The following is an 18,465-nucleotide window of genomic DNA, read 5'->3' as shown; positions in this document are numbered from 1 at the left end:
GAAGATATATTCTCAAATGTTGTAGTTAAATTTATTGTTGGGAGGGGCAAGCAGAGGAAGGGGGTTTTTCTACTAAGTTCAGCTGCCTGGATTTGCCAGTAAGTGAAAGTTAGCAACTTGGTTTTTGTTTTTTTGATGGCTGTAACTAATGTATAAAAATAGATACAATTTTACAGTACATATGAGAGTTGTAGACTTGTATGGAAAAACTGGTAGTGTGATGAATAACTTTGCAGATTTGCATTCTGCTGTGGATATTAGCAATTGACAAAGGATCATATTGAAACAAAATGATGTTCTTTCTTCTGTGACTTTTACATGGAGTTTGGAGTCATAGAAGACCATTCTATCTACTTAAAATTAAGTAGCAAAATAAAACAGATTATATTGATTCTCTGAATCTGAAAATATACTTTGGCAAAAAGACATTTTTGTTATTGGTCAGAAATTTTCTTTCAAATTTGCTTACTTGCTAGTAAGCTCCTTGCAAAGGAATGAAAACTGAATAATTGACAAAAAAATTTTTTAGGCATTCTCTCATTTTTAACCACAGATTCTCACCTTTCCTGTCCATGTCCTTATTTACTTGTGAGGTGTAACACAAGTCATCTGAGCATAGAGGATCAAAAGCACTCCTTGAATAGGTTGCTCTTCCACACTGTGCAGATGTCTTTTCTAGTCTATAACATTTTGTCAAGACTCAGAGAAATGAAATTCCAGTTTATAATCTTTGTTTGTAGGGTTGTAACACTAGTAGTGAAATTTGACTTTTAAAATGTAAAGCTAGTGACCATTTCAGAAGAAAACCAGGCTGTTTTTCTAAAGGTTGGATTTTAATTGCAGTACAGTGTTGAAAAAAAAAAATCTAAATTTTTTAGATAAAAAAGGAGTGCCAGACAATTTAGTAGCATTTCATAATACAGCATGATGAGAACTTGGTAAAAGAAACACAGTCTGTTAACCTTGCTTTTACTGTGAAGACCTTCAGCTGAACTACCAGAGTTGTATTCAATAGAAAAGGCTTGACCTTGGAATGAAAGTGTGTATTCCTGGAACGCTTATTTTTAATTAAAAAAGTTGCATTGAAAAGATGAGCAATAGTGCTTACTCCCCTGGCTGAAAAAAAACCTTGATGTCATTTATCTTCTTGCTTTCATGCCATCTGCACCCCCAGCCAGAGCTCAGTTTCAGCAAAGGCGGTGCAGAAGTCTGTGTGTGGTGCAAATGTTTGAAATGCTGGCAAAACAAATTGATAGGGAACCCACAATAAGTTTCCCTTTGCAAGTGGATGTGTCAGCACCGTGTGTTTTTGTACACCTGGTGCAGTAAGTGGCTCTGCTTTGTGGAATGAATCATTGTCCATGCTGATGTTTGGCTCAGGAGTCTCAGTCACTGCCTGTGAGGCTGGTGCTGAGCAGCTGTGGGACAGAGCAGGGTTCCCTGCCTCCTGAGAGCTTATGGGACAGGACCACAGGTGAGTGGAGCAGGCACAAGAAAAGCTGAAGAAAAGAGCAGCAAGAAAGGGGTGCTTTGCAGGCAAGAGCTGTAGCAGAGGAGCAGCTTCTGCTGCCCTTCTTCCCAGGGCTCTGGTGGATAGGGGGCTTTCTGGCATGGGAGAGAGCAGGGTGATGTTGGGGAGCTTTGCCAAGCTTGAGGCTGTGTCTATGTACAGAAACATGGAGCTGTGTCTGTGTACAGAAGCAGCTGTCTGAGGGTTGGAGGTGGGTATCATGGTGGGAGCAGAGGTGGGCACTGACCTGGTGCCTATGGACAGGGGTGATGATCTGGATGGAGAGCTGGGCAAGGGGCTTGGCAGAGTGCTCAAGCAGAGTGTCCGTGCAGCCACATATGCTTTGTCAAAGGAACAGAAGGTTCCAGTGATCAAGGCACAGCTTAGGTGAGAGTTTCCCTTGTATGGCTGCCTCAGAAAGGTCACCCCTGCAGCAGAACAGCAGGAAGGGTCTGACAGAGAGGCATGGTCTGAATGTGAGTCCTGAGTGTGGGATTTTCTATCCTTACTGGGGGTAGACAGGCCTGCCTAGGGCTGATGTCCACACTACCTGGGAAAGGCAGAGAGCTTAAGGGTTGCCATGTCAATTCTCTAAAAGATGAGTTAACTAATGACAGAAATCTCTCTGAATTTAATTACTTCTGTGCTTTTCACCCAACCTGCTCTCATTAATATGAACAAGGTCCTTTATAACAAATATTACTGTGTGTGGACAATTGACTTGGACTACTTCTTTTATTTTGTTAGGCCAGGAGCTGAAGGTCCTTGTGGGCAGCTGCAGATGACAGCCATTTTGATGGAATCCTTCAGCTGGGATCCTTGTGTATATACTGGTTTAAAAGTCACTTTTCATACCCAAAAGCACTCCTGTTAAATTACAGGATTGCAAGATTGAGTCATCTAGGGTCCATGAAACAGTTGTTCAGTGCAAATTCACTTTAAAAAATTACATATTAGCTTTTTGATTAATAACATGCTTGTAGCCTTGGGTTAATCTTGCAGAAGGACCCTCCAGCCCCAATCTGTAGAAGTATTAGCTATCACAGTCATTACCAGCATGTTCTATTAAGACTGACCAACTCTTCACATGTCAAGTAAACATTCAGCTTCAGGCCTGTCTGTCATTTATCACTGAGTTGGGGACATTGAGCAGAGCTAAATTAAAAACTGCTGTCCTTCGTCTGGCTCTGTATATGTACTTAAAAATATCTGTGTGTTATAAGCAAGGCAGCAGGTAATGTTTGTAATGGCAAAGCAGCACATTTCTGTCAGGACTTTTTCACAGGTACAAAGAGCATAGTAAAATGTCATGTGGATTGTGTTTTTAAAATTATTAAGAAATCAAACGGCAGTAATTAAAACCTTCTGAATGAAATGAGCTTCCTAACTTTGATACCAACATCCAGGCATTTTTCCAATTTGCTACTACTTCTCCTTATCCCTCTACATATATCCTTATCCCTATATATCCTCCTAATTATCCAGCTTTGTGGCAATCAGATGTCTGGTTCCCATTTCTTGTGTTTTGTAATTGCGTATTCACCCAGCTCTCATCACAAAGCTGGATGCTTTGGCTTTGTTTTCCCTCCCTTAAATAATTTGTATGTAAGGTTCAGCAAATGGAACCTTGCTACTTGTGTGAAGCTGCCATTTAACCATGAAGTGAAATGCTTTTATCGAGTTTGCCCTGCAGATATGGTCCGCTGTGGCAGTGCTGTCCATATTTGGTGGCTGTGCAAGGAGAGCCAGGTGGTGCTGCAAAGCATAGCACAGTGAAGCGTGGACAGATCTAGGTTTGACATTTGTCATCCTGTACTGCTAAAGGGAAGAGAAAAATCTGCTTTTCCATATGCTTATGCTTTAATTTTTGCCTGCAGTTTTGTCCAGATGGCCCTGTGAACATTGTTTACTTTAAGATGCTGTCCCAGATGTTTTTGAATGCCGATGGATAAATGCAACAACTGTGGTATACTAATACACAAATTATTTCCACAATTTTGGCTTTTTTTTCCATCTTTTTTTTTTTTCTTTTTAACCATCTCTTTTCCCCAGCACTACTTTGGATGGCCCACTTCTCTGAGAGGAAAACATCTCCAATTATAATATTAAACTTCTGAGAGAGAGCAGTGCCTTTGAATTGCAGATACCTTGGAGCTCCCATTCCCGTGCTATGGCTGTTCTGAAGCTCTGTGGGTGGATGAGCTGCAGACACTGTAGCATTCCCCTTCTAAGCCTGCCAGCTAAAAGGTGTTGCATTATATAGCCCATAAAACAGTGACTCTTTAAGGGTGTGAGCAGCTTGCTTGTTGTTTATTATATTCAAAACCACTTTGTCTGCTTTTTTTCAAGGAGAATTCCATCTTTTACTTTGCCCTTGTACCGTCTTAATTTTCCACCTGAGTGGAAAGGAGAGTAATTTAAAGCTGTGTAAGCACTGTTAACAAGAACATTTAAAAATGTTTTTAAACAGCAAAGCAGCTCTAACTCTGTTTTGAAAAACTCTGGTACAATTTGGAAGAATAGTTGTGCCTCAATGGCACCGTGGGGTGCAGGCAGACTGCGTCAGAACCTTGTTGCCAGATACAATAGAGATTTTAATGACTTCTTTTTTATTTAATTATATTTTTTTCATTTTTCTAAGCAAGAAGGTATTTAGGAGTGTACATAAAAGAACCTTTTGGCATGAGAATTTCATTAACGTAAATAGGTCTGTTAGTTATTTCTCAAGAACACTTTAATGAGACTTCAATGTGAAACTCATTAGAACAAATACATGAATTCATATGTCAAGACAGAGATTGTAGCATCACAGTTCTTGGCATCTATTAAGTCCATAACTCGTTTACATTGACGTGCATTGTTAATCAATATTTAAGACACTGCAGATGTCAGTAATGTTCACATTTAGTTCTGCAACCATGACAGTATGAAAGTTGCTAGTAGAATTCAAGGCTAAATATTGTTATCTCAAGTCTTTCCATTACCTCTAGGCTACAAGTTAATGACTGTCTAACTTTGCTGTCCCTCATCTATTTAAATAATAAGGGAAACAAGGAATTATGTGGATGTTATAGCATAGTCTTATCAATTTTTTGTTACTTGAAATTAAAACACTAGCATTATATGTATGTGGATTGCATTAGTAATTCCTCAGGCTGTGACAAAGAGAGGTGAGTTGAGGAGCACATGTAGGGACAATGAGCCTTGGGCTGTTGACAAGGCAGTTGGAACAGAACACTAGAGTTGATAAAGACTTGCAGCATTCAGTGGTAACTTTGGGCTACCTCCTTTAAAATGCACCAAAAAGCAGCCTTTGGGTGGTGTTTCTGATGTGTATAATGAACATATATCTCAGCTCCCTATTGTTAATAAATAACTCACTTTATTTACTGCTTGTCTAATTGTAGAAGTTACAGTCTTACAGGACAGTATGATTATTATGGAAGGTTGTGTTGGATATTTGTACTTGTTGAAGGCATTTTTTTACTCCCCAGGGCTTTATCTGTTTATGTCTAGTTTTTTGGGTTTTTGGTGTTTTTAAGACTGCATACAGCAGCTTAGAGTATTATCAAGGTATCTTCCACATATGTTAAAATTAATAAACATAATAATGAAAGGACTTAATTGATTAAACTATGCAGTTATGTGGTCTTATTAATCTATAATTTAATTATAGGTTCATCAAAAATCATACGTCTTCGTGAAGAAAACAGTGAAACAAGTGAAATACTGAAAGGAAAAAGCTCTGGTAATGGTGCATCAGTTCCAGTTAAAGGAATAAATAATTTAGGAAATACCTGCTTTTTTAATGCTGTTATGCAGGTAAGTTGGAAAGATCATTGCCACTTTCTCTTCACAGATTTCAGAAATACTAAGTCTGTATAATCTATGGGATTCTGAAAAGGTTTTGAGTATTACAGGTCTTCATTCTGCTTTCTGCAAGTCCTTTTCAAATTCTTTTTACTCCTTGCTATCCAAGGAGTGTTTCCTGTTATAATAAAAAAGAATTCCTGGATCACTGGCATTTTGCACAGTAATGAAACAAGTGAAAATGCCAAGTGTTTTACACACTGCGTATGTGTGTGGGTTGTACTGTAGCATATGGTTTTATTTGAAGTTCAGTATTATTAGTCATGACTAATGCAGGGTATCTACCATCCTGGTGATGTGAATAGTGGCACTGTGTGCATAATGTAAATGTCTGCACTATTCATTGGGATGATTTTAAACCCCTGCTAGGATGCAGTTATAAAATTATTTTTATCGATTATGGTTTTTTTCTGACTACAATAAGAGGAATGAGCTATACTAATACACATCTATTGATGTTTAGTGTACAGCCAATCCAACATCCTCAAAAAAAGCAGCAGCCTTAGTGGGTTTTATATTGCACCATCCTGTTGCTTGTCAGCTGAGCAGAGACATCTCTATGTCTGCAGACAGGAGTGAACAAGTGAAAGAAAACTGCTACAAAGGTGTTCTGTTTATGATGTTGATTGCAAAACTCATCAAACAGATAGTAAAACTGCAAATTGTTATCTGCCCATACTTAGGGCATTGTAGAAGCCTAAGTGATCTGCTGTCAGCGTTGACCAAAAATAAAGAAACAAAGATGAGATATGTTGAGTTGATTTTTTTCCTAAATTCAGAAGGATAATACTTTTCATTGTGCCAAAGCCTTTGTGCTTCATGGGACATGGTGAAAGGGACTGTAGTGTTTAAAAGAGGGAAATGGTTTCTGATAATAATCTCCTCATCCAAAAAAAAGAAAAACCAAAAAACTTGTTGTTCAACATAAATTAAAAAGTCATTACTAATGAACTGTTTTGAAATTACAGAAAAAGAAATCAGTAAAATTTTAGAAACAGTCAAGTTAGTGGGGTTTTTTTTAGTCCTCTTTCTAGTGGTTGGATCTAAACCTCGGTTACATGTTATGAAGTGTATCTGGTTTGGTCTACCCCTGAATCTAGAATATGTAACTAAAGCAACTGTGTAATTGAACAATCAGCATGTTTCTCATAGTTTTCTGTTTTTTTCTTTCTTTAAGAACTTGGCACAGACTCACGTACTAAATGAACTGATGTATGAGATAAAGGAGAAAGGAACAAAGTTAAAAATCTGTCATACTTCAGATTCTCAACTGGTAAGTGTGCACTGAGAAATACAAATTTGGGAAAATGTGGGAAGAAGCTGGAGGACAGGAAATCACATCTCCATTAAAGGCACTCTGTTACTCTCCCATTTCTTTCACATTTTAATTGTTCAGTGGGTTTATGTTACCTGTGAACTGATTTATTTTACAGAAATCATTACTCAGCCCTAGAGAAGGAGGAGGAATTACTTCCTTTCACATTTTTTGATATTGAAGTATCAAGTAATGCCTTTCCTTAAGAAAGAGCAGCTGGCTTATATTACTTGCCATTTAATTTCTTCTGTATGAATATATGATACAGGAAATTGTTTGTTTGGTTCTAGAAAGTGTCTATGAAATATTTTATTCCAGTCATTCCCTGCCCTTGATTGATAAGGTCTGTAAAGTTTATTACATGCTTCACAGGCCAGGGGATTAAAATGAGAGAAGAGAAATTTCAGTGAGGAACAAATTTGTCCTCAAGCTCGTTGCAGGCATATGGGAAAGTGTCTCCTGTGGCTATTATCCAAAGAATATTTTGCTGTTCCAGTCATGTCTTAGAGACTTGGGGTTTAATTATATGTTGTTGGCAATAAAGATAATACCCCTTTCCCTCTGCTAGCTGAAGCAAACAGAGTATTTTTTCTTAGTTTTTTCCTTTTTTTCCTGCTGTTTGCTGCGAGCTTTCTGGTGGCAGAGAGGGTAGAGGAGTGGTATTCTGTTTCAAATACCTCTGAAATGATGATGATTTCATTGTGTTGCTGTAGGTGATGTTCATAGCTCCTCCAGGCAAGAACAGTGTGAAATTCACTGCATTGCTGTCTTTATTTCCTCCAGTGGCAGTTAGAGCAGTAACATGTTTCACAAAGTTATCCTGAGCCACAACAGAGGTCTGGAGATTGTTTTTGCCCAAAGGCTGAGCAAGCCAGTGGGGTGTTGGCTTATGCTTGATGTGTAATTTGCACAGCCATAAGGTTGAAAGATTTATTTTTTAATTTCAATGCTTACAATGTAAATAAAGTCTTTGGAGCAAAGACTGTGTTTTCTGGTCTTTGTATACCAGTGCAGAACTTGGCATTGAATAAGAGGGCTGCAGTAGTCTAATTAATAGTAATGCAGAAACCTGCAGCTTCTTGCTTGGTAAGGGGCCTTTTCCCACCTTTTGATAGTGCATATAAAGCAAATGCTTTGCTTTATATGGTTGTGTGTATCCATATTGCTTAGCTTTTGTGTGGATCTGCTTTCTGGACAAGGTGCCCTCTCCAAGTCTTCATCTGGCACTTGTAATCTGTTTTTCTGAGAGTCAGGCCAGCTAATAGGGAGCACTGGGGGAACATGGAACCTTGGAGCATGTTAGGGAGAGCTAGTGGTCTGTGGCCATTGTAACAAGTGGTGTGTAAGCAGTGCAGGATTTTAAAATTCTGCTTTAAAATTGGCTTGATTGGCTGCTGGCTCGATCCTTCCAGACCCAGAACCTGCTGGCTGGGCTGAATGTCATACACAAGAGGGGCTGTGCAGGATGCACCCTGTGCCTGGCTCCCAGTGCCTCAGGACACATGTGGGATCTGCCATCAGCTCTTGCTGTGAAGCACTGCTGGTACCTTCACAGCACCTGGTTTGTGGAGGAGCAGGTTGTGTTTCTGTGACTGCCAGATGTGTGGAAATTGCAGTGTGTGGCTCACAGATCAGAGAAGCTGGATGCCCCATTCCTTGGGTTGAGTAGCAGAGAGCCACTGAACACAATCTTACACTGGCCTATGGAGGTGGTCACCTGGGTTGTCTCTCCAGATGAATTTTAGTGCATTTGGGGGTAGGAGTAAAGCAAGTAATACAAAGGTTGCTTGTTTTTGTGAGAGCCAGACTGGCTCATTGACATGCCTGTTTCCAAAGCTATTGGTTACCACCAAGAATTGTTTGGTTTTGCAACTATTACTCCTTAAATAACTATTACTCCTGCTCTTAAATTATTTCAATCAAATGGGTGATATAAACATTAAAAAAAAAAAAACCAAAAAACCCTGAAACACTCTTAAGACTGAAAGTTACATTGCTCTTTATCATGTATCAAATAACTTGAAAGAAGTCTTGTGTCATTAGTTTTGAAATCTGATGTGTAATTTACCTTTGCTTTTGAAGGATCCTTTGGTGGTAAACCTGTCCAGCCCGGGACCTTTGACTTCAGCAATGTTCCTGTTCCTTCACAGCATGAGGGAGGCTGGAAAAGGTCCTCTGTCTCCCAAAGTGCTGTTCAGCCAACTTTGTCAAAAGTATGTATTGTGTCCTCAAGCTCATCTTTCACTTATTTTTTTAATTTTAGTTTCCAGTGATGTGTTTCTAAGTGTGCAATGTCTGTTGTCCTTTCTAAAGAAACTGTTAGATTTTAACCAGAAAGCAGCTCCTTCATGTTTTAAAGTTGAAGGACTCCTTGTTGCACACCAGGGTTGCCCCTGCTCTCTGTGTAATGTGTGGCCCAGGTCATAACCATGGGCATTCAGTGGGCTCCAGACTGAGTGTGAGGGGGCAGAAGAGGGCATGGTAAAACTGAAGAAAACAGGACTACCTTCCAGGTTTAGTTGTTTGTTAGCATAAAGCTGTGTTACCACTACAAAGTGTACCTAGGTATTTTGTAAAAAAGAGTAAGATTTTAAATGGGGAACTTCTGCTGTGATGTCTAACCTTGGCATTAACTCAAAATTAAAAAGGGTCTAACAAGTAAGGACCTGAAGCAGTACTGAAATGGCATATGGCTCCAGATTGCAAAGAGCTTACAAGCCCTGAAGAAACTCCTGTTTCTTGGTGTGGAAAATGTTTACAGTGGTGCTTTGTAGGTACTTTCAATTATGATGCAAACAATCTTGCTTTTAAAAACACCTGTAGGAGACCTACTTAAAAGTTGATGCAAGTATTTAAATGTTGACTTACTAGTAACAGAATCTATAGAAGCAGAGTAGCTGAAGGATGGTATATATGAATCTCATATTTAAAAAAGAGTAATATTGCATTATAATTTATTTGCTACATTATTGCTGCATGGAACTTTAAGCATTTCTCAGCACTAGAGTTAGGAGGAAAGTTGCAGCCTCCTACCATGGAGTTCCAGGACAACCTTACTGAGCAGGAATGGACTTAAGATATGGTAAAAAGAAACAAAAGCTTTTAGAATAGAGCAGGGACAATTTAATTCTGTAAAGAAACAAGTCATTGCTTTTTCTTTATCCTCAAAATTCAGCTTCAGATATTTAATATTATATTTTTTCTATTGTACTTGTCTTCCTTTTGATTCTTTGAGCTGTAAAAGGAAATGTGTGTAAAGTTACCTTACAGCATTTTTGCAGCATTTTACAGCACTCCTCCTTGTGTTTCAAAGCTCTCTCAAAAAATGTGTGTAAGAATTAAATTTGGCTGAGAAATGGGAGGAAAATTATTTAATAACACTAGTGGTTATTTCCCAGTTAGTATTAAGGATTGAAAGGAAAAAATGATGTAAAACATGTTTTGAAGCCCACCTTAGCAAATTGATTGTGAAATAATCACAATGCAGTGCAGTTCAGATGGGATGGTATTTTTAGAAGTGACAGGCATTTTGTGTCTGCTCTGTGTGTCTGTAGTCATTGAGCAATGTCAATATTAAATCTCAGCTATCTGGTTGTTCTGTTGTTGTCTTTTTGTTCATTAAGATGTGCAAACACTTTAACTAGCAGCTAAAATGGAAGCATTTTAATGTGGTCAGCAGACTTTTGCTGTTTAGAGAAATATCTGCTAGCTCCTACCATTGCTTGCCTTCATCCCTACTTCTTTCATTATCTTTGCAGAACACCATTTAGATACAAATCCTTTACTAGCTCTACTGTCAACAGCAAAAGTGTCAGCCACATCCTGTTAGTGAGAAGTTGGATGTTCAAGGGCAGTAAGGGGCTGGACAGGTATTACAGAAAGTTTTGGTCTTTGGATTGTTTTACAGAAGGTCTTGGTCTTTGGATTGTTTTCTCATTGTTGGTGACACAAGCTAAAAAGGGAGGGTTTCAGAAAATTCAGCAGTGTGCAGTGCTAAAAGTAGGAGAATGGGAAATCTTTATCTTTGCAAACTGAATACATTTACTATTTATTAGCTTTAACAGTATGAATGCAGTGTTCTGTCATGCCATTATTACAAAGCCTTTTTCTTTCCTTTGTTTTAAAGTTGGCTTTCTATTTTTCATCAAAGTTGAAATGGAAGAGAGAGCAGGGCAAGACTGCAGGAGTTTCAGCTGGGAGAAAGTCTGTGTTACTGCAGCATTCTCTGTAAAGCTGCTTCTTGACTGCTGCCAAGAGCTTGTGTTAATGAAGTAATCCTAGAGGCAGGCACTACCCATGGTCTTCATATTGCATTAAAACAAACACTTTTTATTCAAGAAGCAAAGTTCAAACAACAAGTTTCCTAAAGAGATGACAGGATGGGTGTGTAAAAGGAAGAACTGCACTGACACAGCTACCAGGGAGAAGGACATGGGGAAGGGCATTACTATTCTGATAGTAATGATTTGGGTTTTTGTATATTAACATAAAGGTTTGCTGACTCCAGTTGCAACCTCTTTTTCTTTTTCTTTTTTTTTTTTTTAAATTCATTCTTTCCCCATCACAGATCTTGCTGTGTCAGTGCAAGTATACAGTATGTCACCATACCTTTCTTCAGTAAAGAATTTAGGAAGGAGATTGTACAGATAGTATAGGATAGAAAAGGGGGCAGACACTGCCTTGTTCAGCTGCAGCTCTGGCTTGTCCCTGAGTGGGATCCCAAAACCTGCAAGTGGATACATGTTCACTGCTCAAAAGCAGTAAGAGAATTGGAACACAGTCATTTTCAACTGCAAACTGCTCCTTTAAGAGTCTGAGGAGATAACGGTGTGAAGTTCATAATCTTGTGTATGAAAGGACATTTGTGGTGCTCTTTTTTTTTAATTAAATAATAAAAGAAAAGAAATGATACCAAGTGTTATTTTTATCAAGTGGTGGAGTAGCCAGGTTGAAGAAGGGGAGAAGAAGAAAGAAGTGGATGAGTCTTTCTATAGCAACTGTTTAGTGTCTGGTACTAATTCATCCACTGTTAATTTTGTTAGTGTTGCAGCTGTCAGATGTTTTGCAAGGACAGATTGTGAGCATAGCTACAGGGCCCTTCTGTTGGTTTTCCACTGTGCTGAATATCAGGGCTGCAGACTTCTGACTTATCTGGAGACATAGTGACTAACACAGCACTGATGTATTAAGAGGACATAAATTTTATTTCCTTTATTTTTTATGATTGAGTAATTTTATTGGTGGAAGAAGTCTTAGGTTTGTGTAGCAAGTAAATGCTGAAGCATGTAAGTGATAAGTCCAGAAAGGAGTTACAGAATTTATCTGCTTCAAACCTCCATTAAATAATTATTAATAGTAGTATTTTATTGCTACATTACCATGCAGGAAAAAATACTTCCCTAGCAAAGATTTTATTGGTGTTCACAAAATCTACATAGATGTTCATTCTCCAAAGACCATTATTCATCCTTCCTTCTCATGTGCAGAAAGTAGAGCTGAAGGCAGAGGTGGGACTGGCAGAATGGAGGTCATGTGTGGTTAGGGCTCTTGATATTAACAAAACAATAGTTTCAGAGGGGAAACCTAAACAATTCCACATTTATCACTTCTGAGAGGAAATGCTAAGGAAAGCAAAGGTAATGTTATACAAAATATAAGAGATAAAGAAAACAGGATTTTTCTCATTAAGGAGTCTTTTTGAGCCTTTTCTTTTTAAATAATCCTGCTGTATCTAAAAAGATACTGAAAAATAATCTTCTTAGAAAAGATTTTTTTGCTTGTTTATTTTTCCCATTTGACTTTTACCATGTAAGTATAATAGCAGCAGAGCACACAGTTTGTTTCCTTGACCAGTAGTTATGGATTATTTTGTGTCCTTGTCGTGCCTTGCTGGGGGTGCTGTGTCATGTTGAGGAGCTCTGACAGAGGAGATTACAGCTTCTCTGGGCAGTGGCAGTTGAGAGATTGCATGTCTTTTTGTAAACTTTGTCAGAGTTTCATAATTTATGAGTGCAAAGTAGACAAATTGCATTTGAAAGTGTGTGGGAGCAATCATCTGTACATGTTCCTGAGCTTTATGTTCACTTCTGTTTAGAAGGAGGACCTGGGCAGCATTTTGGAGAACACAGGTATTTTCAGTGTATGGTATTGGTGAGCTGCGTAAGCAGAGTTTATAGACAAAATGAAGAAGAAAACCAGTAATTTTATTAGGTATATTGTCAGTGTATTCTCCATTTGGGTTAACCAGAATTTAGGGAGGGGGTAAAAAAAATAGGAAGCCTTTATGTCAACAGGGACTTGAATGTTGGGAGCTCAGGCAGGAGAGAACATGAAAAGAAGACATGACAGCAAGAGAAGACAACAAATCATAAATTAGCTGTGCTTCTTTAATTGCCCTCATAAGAGTTCAAGGAGCTGTCTATGAAACTGAAAGGCAGCAGATTTAGAGCCAGGGGAAAAAAAAGAGTTTTTTAGCATTTTATAGGGCTAACCTATGGAACTTGCTGTCAGAGCAGAGTGCTGTTGGAAATCTTAGCAGGACTTAAAGGAAGAAAGAATAGATCTGATGCAAGTAGAGGTATCTCAGTTTCCCTTTTGGGGGAAGGTGAGACAAAAAAGATGAAATGAATCAGCCAGTACATCCAAAGGAGAGCAAAGTGCTGTCTATCCATGCCCTTGAGATAGTACAGTTGTGCCTGGTGTTATCTGTTGCTTACATGTGGAGGCAAGCCCATGTTTGCTTCCCTCCTGCCAAGCACCTCCTACCAAGCAGAACTCTGTAGTGTAAGTATTGCATTACAGGATTCCTGTGCCTGTTGCCTTACAGGAAAAAATCAAATAGTATCTTCTGTTTTCTGTTTCCAGGTGCTTATTGTTGTTTCTAAAATTTTCCAAGGTATTAGGCTATCTTCTGCACAAAGATAGTAATTCTTGAAAAGATGATTTTGGATAAGATTTTTATTAAAGACAGTAAAAGTATGTCAGCTCTGTGCAGTATGATTGAATGACTTTAATTGTATGCCAGTTCTGCTTTTAAAGCATAGCTTATTTTCCCTCAAATGAATATAATACAGGAATTATAACTATTAGCTTTTTTCTTTAAAATACTATGTTACTATGCAGTTTTTGCTATTACAGCATCCCAGGAAGCAGATCATCATGAAAAGTATTTCTTTAGCTGACACTCAAGCAATTCTGACTGGTCTCCAGATGAGCAACGAGAGGCTCGTAGAGGAGATGTCACAGTTGTCCTTCACCACTTCTGGCCATGAGCAGGAGTTCAACCTGTTCTGTCATTATCCTGCTGACACTGTACAACAGGTTGTATTGCACTGGCACTGGCTTCCATATGTCAGCACATCTGTGAGCGGTCAACTCAACCAACCATCTCCAAGTCCCCCACTTTTGCCAAGGATATTGCTTGAAGCACATTTTCAAGGAGACAAGAGCACACATCTTTTAGTTGTCAGATTTCTATGTATCAGCATGGTTTAATTCCTTTTTCTTCTCTCATACTGGTTTATAAGTGTAGGAAGTTTTCAGTAAATGCGTTGTGAGGTGTAAAATTCCCTCCTTTCTTTTTATTGTTATTTTTTGGTTTCCTCCTGTGGTTCCCCACCCAAAACAAATGCAGTAATTTCAAATATTTTTACACAAAAAAAGAGATATTTAGAATTATATGCAACATTACATAGCATGCTTTGTACATGAATGACAGATTAAATATATTTTAAGCACTGTTAAAAATGCCATAATTTGTCAGTCCAAGTAAATGACTCAGCCTTACAGGCAATCTTTGCAAGTCACTTTCCCTGCCAATTCACCTTTAAAGTGGTAGCTATTACATTCCCATCATCCATTAAAATGAGGCATATAAATTTAGTACAGGCCCTGAGAAGCCTAAATAATCTTGTACTTGTAAATGCACTGTGTTCTAATGAAATTAAAAAAAAACCCAAACCAAACCAAAATTAAAAACTTCCATGGCTGAGTTAATTTCCTCATCTCTAATTTAAGCTAATAAAACTGTGTGGAACATGCAGACAAATTATTTTACTTGGAAATACAAATTAGTAAATTAATTTGCTCCTGAAATGATTTTTGTATACTCATCAATGGGAGGTTACACTGCAGTAACAAAAAGTATGTGTGGGGCTTTTTCCTGATTTGCATTGAAGATTTAGTTCTGTGAGGTGTCTCTGCAGTGAAAAAAAAAATCTCCTGTAACAGTGATGGAATTTTTGCTTGCTTCTTTGTCAAGTAATAATTAATGTTTCTTCCATTTTATTATAGTGTCTCTTGAAAGAGGTCCTGCTTTTGTTGCCAAAAAATAACAAAATCCCTATTAGTACCAGGATCCAGAAAATGTATATGTGGAGGGTTTTCTTGCTATAGTGGAGCTATTAATGTGCCTGTACTGGAGGAGATGGGCTGAATATACTCATTGATTCTCACTGCCTCAGGAAAACAAGGAATTTCTCATAAATTAATGATAATACTGTGGCTAACTAACCAGATTTCTCAGAATTGAACCGATTTTGGCATCTGGGTTTTTTTAGATTCCTGGACATTCAATGAGGGAAAACTGTTTTGGCAAATTGAAAAGTGAAACTGTGCATGCATGCAAATGTGCACACAGCTACGTATGTTATTTATTTTTTTAATGTATATTGAGTGTTTTATTGGAACCAAAATAAAGGTTCAGTGCTTTTCAGAATGTATTTGCAATTTATAATCAAATTTATTAGAAATCAAACATGTGATTTTAATAGAAGAAAAGATGGTATTTTAGGGATAGTAAGCAAATTATTTAATTTTAAAGATTATTTCAATTTTTAAAATTTGAAATTAATTTTTGATGTTGACTTGCTCATGAAAAAATTCAATTTCAAAAGAATACTTTAAAAAGTCACCCGCTCTACTGAATCCAGATTTTATAGTGAGCCTCACAGTACAGTAGCCTCATGAAATCGTTTTTAACTAGGGACATTGTCAACTTTGTATCAAAAACTAGATACGAAGTGCAAATGTGAAAGTATCCTATTTGTAAATGTGAACATGTTGTTTTGCATATGCAGGTCCAGATTTGTTCCATTTAATTTTAGGCATTGACCTGAGCTATCTGAGCTGTGACCTTCAGTCCTTCTCCAGTTACACCCCACAGTGCCTGCAGGGAGCAGTTCAAAGCTGAGACCCCTGTGTCACTCTCCTGCCTGTGCCCATGTCTGCTGTGCCCTAACTTGGCATCTCAACACCTTGCCCAGCTTTACATTTTACTGTTGTGGGCACATCACACAGCTGGGGTGTTTTCTGTGATTTCTCCTGTCCATGAGCACAAGCTTCTAAGGCAGATCTGAGCAGCTTTAGTGTGTGGGTGGGATGGAAGCCTCACTAACCCTCAAAACCCTGGGCAGCTGAAGAGCTCTGCTGGGCAAGTGAGATCATTGTGCCAGGGGAAATAGGTATTTGCAGCTCTGTGTACTGGCTAGCCATAGCATGCAATCCCCAGCTCAGACTGAAAACTGGTTCCATGTGTGTTTAATAAAATTGAGGAGCTGAGTGAGTGGTTGGGTTTTCTGGCTGCTCTGCCAGTTTGATAAAATTCCTGTTTGAGCTGTGCTAATCCCCTTGTCCCCTGTACTAGGTTTGGGAAGGGGTGCACGTGGTTACACCTGCCTGTGCTCACCTCAATCTGCAGCAAGAGTCACAGCTGCCATTTGCTGGCATTACTGGAAATTCAGGAACCTCACCATTGCAATCCTAAGTAACTTGCTCTAGAGGACCCTGCTTGGGCAGGGAGGTTGGGTTGGGTGACCTCTAATGGTCTCTTCCAACCCCTTGTGATTCTGTGGAATCTCATTTTAGATTAAATAGTTCAAGACTGTAATTAAAGATCTAAAGGGTAACCTGCCTAGAAAGACAGGTGTAGTTTGGCCAGTCAGTTACACTTACTGTGAACAGAGTTGTGTTAATAGTGAGTACTATTCATTCATTTGGGGTTGCAAGATCCTGAAGATTCAAACTGTTAATTAGGAGCCTTCTGGCTGTGGTAAGGAGAAGGACCTATGTACTCATAAGTTTATTTTTTCTAATTTCTATGTAATCTACACCTGAAAAATGTGATATTTAGAGTACATTTAGATGCTGTGAATAGTAAAAAAAAGAATTCAACAGTTCTTGAATAGTAGTGATTGATGCTGCTGAGTGGCTGTCTCAGAACTGATGCAATATTGCTCCTGTGCAGTTGCCTAGAAGATCACCAGAGTAAATGGGAGCGTAGTCAGAAACTGATGTTTTTCCTCTTCTGGCTTCTGAGGGTGATGTGGATGCTGCTGGTGATCTAGAAGGACTGTTCATGCACATTTGAGATTTCTCTTTGATTGAGAAAAGGGTGAGATAACAAAGGAGGTTAAGCACTTGGAAAATCTTTTTTCTCTCTCTTCCATGACATTGGGAGTGTCTGGTGCTACAGAAGTACTGGTGTAGTCTGTCAGGAAAGGGCTGCTAGCATGGATGAGACTCTACTGGCAAATCTGTATTTTAGTCAAGCCATACTCCATAGAATCAAACTGCAACCCAGGTCAAAGTGCAGCCTTGTTGGAGAAATTGCCTACTGGAGCTTCCTAAAGCCCCATGAGGTTCTGCAGAGATTGTACCTATTTGAACCCCAGCAAAGTGTCTGATGTTGGCATTGTCTTGTTAAGAGTCTCCCAAGATAATCTTAAATTCTTCACTGTTTCTTTCATAGGGCTCCTCGATTTAAGGGGTTCCAGCAGCAGGACAGCCAGGAGCTTCTGCACTATCTGTTGGATGCAATCAGGATCGAGGAGACAAAAGTAATGTCTTTGTGTGCCTTTTAAAAGTGAACTACTGGTCATTGCTTCAATATTCTTCATGTTCCCAATGTTTTAAAGATGTACTTCATGAAGCAGGAGTGTCTGTTTTCATTATCTTGAGAAAATCTTTTTTTTTTTTAAGATACTTAATTATGTTTATGTTGATTTGTTAAAATAGTTGATTGGAATCAAAGTTTCAGTTAGTAGGAGGAATATGATAAGTGGAACTTGATAACTTTAGGAATCCAAGTTGTTTGCCTTTAAAAAAGGTAAAGGAGGAAAAAAGGGACATCTGAGACATCAAGAAAGTAAAGGTAGGACCTCTGCATTAGCTGACAAAGTGAATTTTTAAAGCTTTGGATCAAAATTTAGCAGTTCTTAGCTATGGGCCTGCCCTTAGTTTTAATCAAAAATTTTCACTGAAAATTGTGAGGGGAAGTGGGAAAATCTTGCAAAGTTTCTTGTGTCTCTTGAAAGTGTGAAGAACTCCTTGCTTTACCAATAAGATGCTGCTTTTCCTTGCTTAAAATCTACATCCAATTATGTGAAATGTAGAAGCAGTTTGTTATGTTGAAGATGTCCCTGCGTGGGTTTTTTTTTTTTTGGTTTCTTTTCCTTAATTATTGGTGATTCCTGCATTGTTCATGCAAGAAAGGGAATGTTTGGCTGCTATTTTGACCATATCAGATTTAATCTGTCTGACTTAGTCTTGGACCCTTCTTTTCAGATGATGCTTTGTGGTAAATAGCTTTTCCTAGGTCTCCTCTAAAGGAAGGCCTTAAATCTTGTACTGACCAGAGTACTTCCTCTTCCCTTTCATTTAGTAACCCAGTGACTGTTGTGATCCTGAGCTGAATTATCTCACAGATAAGATGTAAAGCTGTGTCTGAGCCTGGTTCCTGGCACTACAGTAGAGCTGAACAAATCCCCATCCT

General features: G+C 38.5%; 1 protein-coding gene across 9 annotated transcripts in view; it reads left to right on the top strand.

Moving 5' to 3' along the window:
• USP45 (ubiquitin specific peptidase 45) overlaps positions 1-18,465 on the top strand; it is a 50,121-nt gene that overhangs the window by 17,224 nt on the left and 14,432 nt on the right. For 8 of the 9 annotated variants that reach the window (XM_071446355.1, XM_071446337.1, XM_071446347.1 and 5 more), the window contains exons 6-9: positions 5,187-5,332; positions 6,558-6,653; positions 8,778-8,908; positions 17,443-17,530. In XM_071446355.1, coding sequence (XP_071302456.1) covers positions 5,187-5,332; positions 6,558-6,653; positions 8,778-8,908; positions 17,443-17,530 — 461 coding nt within the window. Of the gene's footprint in view, positions 1-5,186; positions 5,333-6,557; positions 6,654-8,777; positions 8,909-17,442; positions 17,531-18,465 lie in introns of those variants that run through there. The other variant, XM_071446363.1, reaches the window with a different exon arrangement.

This window comes from Agelaius tricolor, unplaced genomic scaffold (assembly GCF_023055355.1).
Source record: "Agelaius tricolor isolate 1412-34295 unplaced genomic scaffold, bAgeTri1.0.p SCAF_1, whole genome shotgun sequence".
Classification (NCBI taxonomy): Eukaryota; Metazoa; Chordata; class Aves; order Passeriformes; family Icteridae; genus Agelaius; species Agelaius tricolor.
Note: the sequence above shows the minus strand (reverse complement) of the source record. Positions and strands in the feature narration are given on the sequence as shown.